The sequence below is a fragment of the Ptychodera flava genome, chromosome 15 (assembly GCF_041260155.1).
Source record: "Ptychodera flava strain L36383 chromosome 15, AS_Pfla_20210202, whole genome shotgun sequence".
NCBI classification, from domain to species: Eukaryota; Metazoa; Hemichordata; class Enteropneusta; family Ptychoderidae; genus Ptychodera; species Ptychodera flava.
The window spans coordinates 35945497-35954885 of NC_091942.1; the positions used below are offsets into that span (position 1 = coordinate 35945497).

General features: G+C 37.5%; 1 protein-coding gene across 1 annotated transcript; it reads left to right on the plus strand.

The window, feature by feature from the left end:
• The first annotated feature begins 458 nt into the window (after positions 1-458).
• On the plus strand, positions 459-9046 carry LOC139150783 (ras-related protein R-Ras2-like). Its single transcript, XM_070723176.1, has 2 exons — positions 459-1056; positions 8838-9046. Exons 1-2 carry the CDS (start codon positions 459-461, stop codon positions 9044-9046), a joined length of 807 nt encoding a protein of 268 aa, XP_070579277.1.
• Positions 9047-9389: the final 343 nt, after the last annotated feature.

Consider the following 9389-nt stretch of genomic DNA (forward strand, 5'->3'; position numbering starts at 1 on the left):
AATTCAACTGACATTTTTAGGGATTGTTCTGAGTTTTTACCAAGCGGGAATTTGAATTTGAATTTGAAACATTATCTATTTCGAAGGAAACCGGTTTGATTGATATATCAATTGTTCCTGATATTCTTCAGCAAGTCATTGCTACTTTCGTTGTGCGTAGGTAACAGAATGCGTAAACACAGTGCGTCTTGTGAGTCACGAGTACGGATTGAACACATGACACACATACGTATAAGTAGGCGGGGTTGGAGATCAAGCATAATGAGGTCCTGTCGACGTCAAGACACTATAAAATCTCATCATGATCGACGGAATCCTAGTATTCCTGCTGAGACCTCTACTTGTCGTGCTAAAAAGAAGACGCACTACAACTTTACTTCAAAATAGGAACCAGTCTGGCAAAAACGTCAAACGATTCTTAATTACGCTCCAGTGTTTGACCACAGCCAACAAACGAGATGTTCTTACGAAAATCTGCATTGATGGAGAGAAGATCGCATGAAAATTTGAGTCGCACAGAGAGCAAACGGCTGGTCGTATTTGGCGCGGCTGGAGTCGGTAAGACGTCGATCATTTCACGACTTTTATATAACAAATTTACCAACAAGTATACAGAGACGGTTGAAGACTACCACCACCGCGAATTCAACGTGGATGATAGAACTTTGCGACTTGACATTATCGACACTTCGGGAGCTTTCTCGTTTCCAGCTATGCGAAAGTTGTCCATAGCAACGGGTGATATATTTGTGCTTGTTTACGCTATCAACGACGAGGAATCGGCTGAAGAAGTAATACGACTCAGGAACCAAATTATCGAAGAAAAGGAAAAGAAGTGGCCGGCGATCATCATGGTTGCCAACAAAAGCGACCTTACAGATATGCGACAAGTAGACAAAGATACGATCGAACAATTTACCTTCCAAGCCGACATCGCTCACTTTGAAACGTCTGCAAAAGACAATGAAAATCTCGACCAAGTCTTGAAAGAAGTTCTCAAATCAGCAAAGTTTCCAAGCTACGTGGTTGGAACTTCATCACTGAAGAGACAAACGAGTTTGCCGGTGAAAATCCATCGACGACCGCAGCATCGATCGCGCAAAAACGATGGGTGTGTTCTGTCTTAAAGATCCGATTGACGTTTCCAACCAATCAATGAACATGAACTATCAGGTGTTTGCCAAGAATTCCAAAACTACTTCGGGCTGCAAAGATCTCCTCATCTATTTCATCATTCTCAGAGTAAATTTTTGGATGATATCGGGTATAATTACATGCATTAGAGATTTTGTGAATGAAATCAATCTTTCAAGTGACAAGTTTTGAACGGTTTGAATGGTGCTCTGATTGTTAGCAAATGCTTTTAAATTTGTATTTGTTGCTTTAATCACTGTTTGTAGCCACCATTTTATTATGATTTGTCCCATTTTTATCTTATCTAGATGTTATAACAATTATGGTTAGATTGTCATCGACATCTTTTGATCGATCATTAGCTCAAGCCCCACGATGCAATATAAATTTACATGTGTATTTTACAAAGTTTTCTTATCATGCATATGAAATTATTTTAATAAATATTTCTTTTCATCGAGTAACTTTGTCTATTTTTGTTGTATTCTTATGCTTGCATCCTACAAAACACGCACACTTACGCACATGTTCAGTTTTCTCTTTTCGAGAGGAGGAATTGTTAAAGAGCCATGCACCGTGCGATTTCTAGTACTTACCTGACAGTTTATATTGACGAAGTGCCCATTTTCAAAGCTATAGGTGGTGATAAAAGCAATGTTAGCGCGGAAGGAGACACTCCTGGTGAGAGAGAGGGCATCCCGGTTAATATGCATCCCATTCATAGGCAGAGTACCATGTCGACAAGAGCAATGTCCAATGACACAAAACTAAAGTTTTGGAATTTTGAAATATTGGCAAAATATTTAATATTTTGCCAATGTACACTTCCTATAGTACGTATTCATCGCCTTCATTATGGATAGATTAAAGACAATTCAAATAAAAATCGACACGGCCATGATCAACATAAGTGCAAGGGTATGGGCTAGCTAAATGGACTTGGTTTGCAAGGTGATTTGAAAGTCTATGCCGTCAACAATTGGCCAGGTACACGACAGGTTTGACTCTTGTCCCAATTCTAAACTATATCTGGGTGATACACAAATTCAACATTGCTTTATAGACGTCCAGTGCAATACATCAATAGACTCGCCGGTGGTACATTAAACGTTGATACATGGAGACAAAACTGAAGAGTTAACAAAAATGTTATGAAACTATAAATATCAAGACAAAGAATAAGAGGAAAATAAAAGTTGCATGAACACTACCATAGAGTCTGTCCAAAAATGATGGATAAATATCGATATTTGAAAATTGGCTGTCGATAAACCTACTATCAAAGCTCCCAACGCCTTCTCCCTTCTAATAAATGCAATTCGAATTTTTGAAAGTTCTCCACACGTTACCGCTGAACTTGGATTGTGAAGAAATAAATTATAGTGTGTTACATTGGATCATTGATCTGGACAGTAAATATTCTGCAAGTTGTGTTCGTTAAATCAGCAGCTCGCCACAAGCTTGTATACATTTATAAAGTATAATTTTGAAGTTTAATAACGTGTCTAACATACATTCAAATACACATTCATTTGTGATTTCATCACTGGATACAAGAGGGAAAGTGCACAAACTGTTGATGCTAAGCATTAAACAATGTACCAACTGGATCGTTCGGTGGAGTGGAGTTTTATACCGGTGTCTGACGATCACCATGGCGACCGGGTGAAACCTCACATATATGAGTAGTATTGTTTATACTTTACAGAAAGAAAAGACAATGCTTGTTAAGGTTTCCTTTTTGAAAGCCGCATGAGATGTCCCTTTTAATACACGTTCCCTATTAATTCTGTAATTTTATTCATCAGTATAAACGTGAATGTTTTAATTGACGAAATAGGAGAGTTCTTCCAAACACACGTTCAATTTGATCAGAATTTCAATTGTGTGCAAGTGCAAAGATGCATATAGTTCACATTTCGAGTCAAGTTGGCCAGTTCTTGTGTTTCCCCTACGTCTTAAGTATCACAGTAGTTCAAATTATCCGGGTCAGAATCTCTTCTTTGACAGATGGTTCAAGTGGAGCTCCCTAAAGACAAGCTGGAAGCTAGCAGTAGTCAGGGGGTGTGTTATGACTAGCGTGAAGTCTTTCAAAGGTGGCATTAAAGATTCGCAGAATCCGGGTGCCTTTCTGTGTATTGGTTTTAACGGCCTTTAGCGAATCGGATGGCGATTGTGATCGCTATGGTAAGACAAATGAGTTGATGATTATTCTAGATATCCAGAATAGTATGGAATTTAACAAGACACCTTAAAGTTTTCAAACTCATTATTTGGAATCAATTTTAAAAGGACAAGCAAGGTTTATTCGACGAGATAAATTAGAGCTTAAAGTTTCCTTTCAACTAAAGCATTTGCTAGTATCATGTGCATTGATTGACAAGTTGATACTTGAGAGAATTAAGGTATTACATTTCTTATAATACACTGAACGCTGCTTTTATGATACTGGCTTATGATCAACGGCATTTGAACTCACCAGTATCGTTTACCATCAATGAGCAACGGCTATGAACCAAGAATCAAGCCTGTCGATCGTTTGTCGATCAATTATCTGTGAGTTTCCATGTGATGAATGACGAGTCCGTGCAAAACAGTACTGAATAAGCGACAATAACGACGACGATGAGAAAGTCCCTAAGGAAAGCAAGGGGATATTGTCGTAGGATGTTTGTTGCGTCTTAATGAGTACGGTGTTGCGGTGAGTCAAAATGGAGTATTTCAAACTCAAACTGGAGTATTTGTCCTGTCACTTTGAAAATAGAGTATAGAATTGGATATTTGTTATTTAAGATCAACGACACTGTCGTTGTACACGGTCCGTAGATTTTTGCCAGACATGGCAGACAATATCACGTTGAAGTTTTTGGATGAAGTGTTCTGGGGAAGAAACAGAGAAAGGTTACAGTTATGCAGGCCAGAAAGGGCAGAAGCCGACTGGATATTTTGATGTACTGTCGTGAAGGGTTGAAAAGTGCCTGTAATATCAGTTTTAGTCCGATGAACATCCGGTCAGTTTTGTGAACAATTTGAAAAGCAAGCACAGATAATATATATTTATCAGTACAGAGAAAACGTGATAAAATACTGTTTGCAAAGGCGAGCTTTAAATTCAATTCAGAACCGTACTATATATAGAACATGGGAAGCCCGATGCCGAAATTATATCAAAATTTAGAGTCAAAGAGTACCTATACGGTACCTATAGGGTATACCGAAGATGTCCTCAAAACTGTGGGCAGACAACAGCCTTGGGGACATAAAGAGTTATTTTGATAATAGTTATTTTAAATCAACCGAAGACGTCATCCCTGATATTTAAAAAAGTGATGAAATTTCAAGGTCGATATAATTCAGGTAAATGTCAATAGTTTTATCCCAGTTAGGCATTTAACGCATTTTTCTTATACAAAGGTGGATACGTTGTATAATTCTCGTTCTTTGTCCTTGACAAGCACAGTAAACGATCCTTTGTCTTGGCAACTCAAAACTCTTGCCAATTGTGAGTATTCGCTTCGTGTGTTCGGTAAGTATATGTGCATGGCTGAGTATGGCTCAGTCTATGGCTGAGGAGCCTTCATATACTATTAATGTAAATGATTGTATTATCATTATTGTTATTCTGTGCACGTTTCCTGAACGGGTCAACGAAAATTTGACAAATCTCAGCGGTATGAATCTTGACCACACAGGGATGAGCTGTCGGCGAAAGACACCTTGCCCAAACAACTGTAAGTGTTCTCCATACTCACTTTTCAAACGCATTTTAAAGAAATGGAAAATCAGGCGCATAAATTTTGTCTTCACAGAGCGTCAGACTTTTTCAACTAACCTTAATGACATTAAATAAGTAGAAGTAGCACTGACTTTCAATGATTTTTTCAATGTTATTTTTGTGTTTAACAAAATGCGCCTCGGGACAGATATTCGGACTCTCAAATTTCTACAATTCTTTTTCTGAGCTACTACCTGTGGGAGCTAATTTTAAAGCACTTGGATCGAGAGAAAAAAAATTCACCTTCTCAGTTTTTCGAAATCGAAAATTTTACTTTCTCCTTAGAATTAACACAGGAGAAGCGGCTATTATGAATTTATAATTTCGGTAAATGTTAGGTAATTTGTTTTCTTGGTGAAAAACTTTGCACGGCGACCCCTGATTTTTATTTATTATTTGGTAAGAGAATAGTTGAAAGATTTACTGAGGAAAGTTTGAGCAAAACATTGGTTTTTCACTTCTGATGCGCATAAGCCTGTTACCTTAACTACAGTTTTCTTCTTCTACATGTTGAGATGCCCAGTATTCAGCATGTCAACCAAACCTGTAAATGTGCAAGATATTGTGCTGCGTTCATTAACCTGAGTATTTTGGTGCACGAGAATTTTTCTACCAAGGATTGACTGTCGGCATTTTACATTGACCAAACAAACTGTCCAGAAATGTACAAACACAGCTATTAAAATGTTGAACAAGAAGCATGCATGCAACACACAAACAATTAAAGTAATAGCTGAACTATTGAACTTCAGTTGTCATTACTGTTATGTACATGTACATGTATCCAGGTAAACAGACTGGCAGGTAGTTAGGCGGATGTGTAAAACATACGTATTTTGACTAAATCCATTGGGACAACAGCATACGTTTGTGTTGCCGAAGGGCCTGCGAGTGTCCTTGAATGGTCTTCGATTTGATTATATATTAATATGAGATATAAAAGTAAGTCATGAGATTCATTTGACATTAAAGCGGACCCCCTTTTCGACGAATCGACACTGAATTTTAATTTAGTTATTAAAACTGTTATTTTACAAATAACATATGTTTAATTGAAGACCATAATCTATCGTAATAAAAATGTCAGGTTCATGCAATAATATAATCAAGTTCGGTCGTTACATTTCACAGCAACAGTAGGATAACCAAATATTTCTTAGGCGAACACTGTTATGGTTTTTATTGATTCCGTGTGGGCCGATACGGTCGATGATGTATCAACCGCACGAGGCATAAGGTTGGGTGTACTTTTGAAGGGAATAATTTTAGTGACTGAAGAAGGTGGATTGTTTCATGTTTTCCAGTGGAAAAGTCTGTTTTAGAGAGACGTTTCACTTTTGGTCCTGGTGATATTCAAACAATGATGTACTGTGTTGCCTTATAGTGCATCGCATCACATCGCATTAATTGTATTGCATTGCATTGTATTTCATTGTGTTGCATTTTATCATATTACGCTGTTTCATGTTTTGTTGCGTTCTGCTGTATTAGTATGTGTTGTATGTGCTACGCTGTACCGCATCGCGTAGCCTCCCATATTATTGTATTTTATCGTATCATATTGTTTTGTATTGTCCTGTATTGTGTTGCTTTTGACATATTTTTGTCGTGCTATGATGTTGTACTCTTATGTGCTATATTAAGCTTTGCACACCTGTGCTGAAACATGTTATGTTGTATTGCATTGTGTTGTGCTGTGATGTGTTGCCTGTCCTGTGTTTATGTTACGTTGTGTTGTGTGGAATTGCGTAGCCTTGAATTCACCAATTGTGCATCGATTTGTGTTGCATCATATTGCACTGTGTTGTGTTATGTTGTGCTGTGTTGAATGTCAATGTGTCTTGTTATGTTACACAGTTGTGTTATATTTATAACATCGTGTTTTATTAGGTGACATTTAGTAAGATATACTGAGCTGTGTTTCCTTAATCTATAGTACTGCCACTTGTTTTGGCGACATGTTGAATCGTAACCTACCTCTTTATGGCTGTGCTTTTAAATTGAAGAATTTTTAACCGAACACGGTCTATGGAGAACTAATTCAACGGCTTCAACGCATTATCTTTTATTCCAACCGTCATAATATTGGTAACACCATGATTTCATGGTGGTTTACTCGTGAGTGTTAGTTTCTAAATTTCTTTACAAATCAGTGCGGCAGTATGAATGCCCAGAAGTAGGGGGTCAAGAATAATACACTAGTTGAAAGGCCAACGGAATTGGGACGTGACACGTATCGGAAACTGTGGCACTAAACGCTTCTTGCCCGAGGATAACAGTTCTATCTTCAAGCAGGAAATCACCTTCACATATTGAAATAGATATATCACCTTGATGAAGTGTCATCGTATAAGGCTAAAACACACCTTTCTATGCAAGGTTTTTCAAGATGACGATTCCAAAGAATGTGAAAAATAACTAGAAGGGAGCCATCGTGTCCTTTAGTAATTAATGTAAGAACAAACGCGGACGGGAAGATATCTGAAATTTAAGAGTTCAGCATCTTCTATCTCACACAACTTGAGTGCGCAGGCCCAGTACTGTAAATGTCAACGGATCGATTTCAACTGGCTCTTTCCGAAATCGAATTATCTGCGTTGTCTTTATCCCTCTTTCTATGACCCTAGTGTGCCTACGTTGTCTACTATTCTTTTTAAAATGAACTCAGTGATTGTAGCGTTTAGAATATATAGCATTACTTTCAAATGTAATCTTTCATGTACACAAAAATGATGACAAAATTCTATGCAATGTAGTCGAAACATTTTTACGAGATATGTAATACCCTTTATATGTTACCCTTGGTAAGTTTCTAAAAGGTGACTTGGAAATAATATTTAAAACCAGTCAAACTGTAAAATTCACATTCATATATACCAATTTTGAGTATGTTTATAAGTATATCTTAGTTATAAGGTAATATGCCGTTTTGATTCCAACCGCTGTACCTCTACGATTGGTGTATCTGACATTCGTTTCCAATTTGAAGGGATTGAAATACCGCACACTGCACTGTGCATGTCCATATCACCGTGGTGCAGATTGATTGCAAGACAAAGCTCTACGCTGTGTATGTTGAAAATAATAAATCTTATTTGCTGGGTCTTCTTTTTCTGATATTTCTGATTCTGATCACCAGATACTGTTGAATCATGATGCGGTAAATTTGGTCATTCAAAATGGCAAAAATTACAATTTATTTCAAAATAAATTGACTGGCTGAAAGCATGACATAACATGTTATCCCGGATGAAGAAGCTTGCGAAACGCGATATTCTGTTAGCATGCCTAGCCTAAAAGACCTTGCATGGAGATATCTTTTCTAAAAGTTCACGTACAACTGGAGAGAGGCTGTGTTTCTCATAAAATTACCAGATTCAAATCTCTACAACTAACTTTTGGAATCGGCAAGTCTCTATCTTCAAAAACTAATGGAACGAGAATTAGACACTTTGGTCTCGACATTGAGTAAGGTATTCACAGAAGTCGTTTTTAGATTTATTACCTTGAACGATACATATGTGCTAACATATGGCTTTCTATACAACATTGAGGGCAAGTTTCTTGCAGAGTTTGTTGTAACATAATTATAGCTTGATCGATCCCTACAACTTTCAGATTTAAAAACTGATTTTGCGATTGGATGTCTCTCAATATCATTGATATGTAAGATGACTAAATTTTATCTTTCAACCTATAATCCAACAGAAGACCGGTCACTCTATGATCAGGCATATGCAATCTTAGCATGTTTAGATTGCAGCTAATACTTGGTGAGAATCAACATTTTATGGTCGATATGGAGTCGCATTTCTCAAAAATCGGCAAACCCCAATTTCCCAGAGCAATATTCCAGAAGAGGTTTACTGGAGCATTGAATAAAGTTGCAAAAGCGTTAAATCTGAAATCTCCATTTTGTCCGTTCTAGAAATTACAGCCCCTAAAGTCAATCCAGCTACATTGCATCATGATGATGATGACGACGACGACGACAATGATGATGAAGATGATGGTGACGACGACGACGACAATGATGATGAACATGATGGTGACGATGACGACGACGACGACGACGACGACGATGATGAAGATGATGGTGACGATGATGACGACGACGACGACGATGTCTACAACTAACAAAGATAACAATGGAGATGACTAAAATTACGACAATGGGGATTAGACAAAGAAAAAAAACATTGAGTACTTTGCCTGTCAGATTGTTCCTCAGTTCAGGCCGTATTTAGCCGAATGGCAAAGATGTTGCAAACAAAATTTGAATATATGGCACAGAGATGGCTCGCAGATACTTTAGATTGACTTCCTCAGCGATTACTTGAAAAGACGTGGAGTCCAGTAAAACTGCACCAAAATCTGTAAAAACCTTGCTACAGAAAATGACTTTGCTGGGGAGCATTTCATCCTGAATTGATTGTGTATATTCTCAGGAAAAGTTTTATGATTTTCATCCTATCTTATG

Bases quoted from the DNA above. Each gene is read 5' to 3' on its own strand.
- LOC139150783 (XM_070723176.1), top strand. From the start codon at position 459: ATGTTCTTACGAAAATCTGCATTGATGGAGAGAAGATCGCATGAAAAT. The intron at 1,057-8,837 runs GTTTGCCGGTGA...TGTCCGTTCTAG, and splicing joins ATCACTGAAGAGACAAACGA to AAATTACAGCCCCTAAAGTC.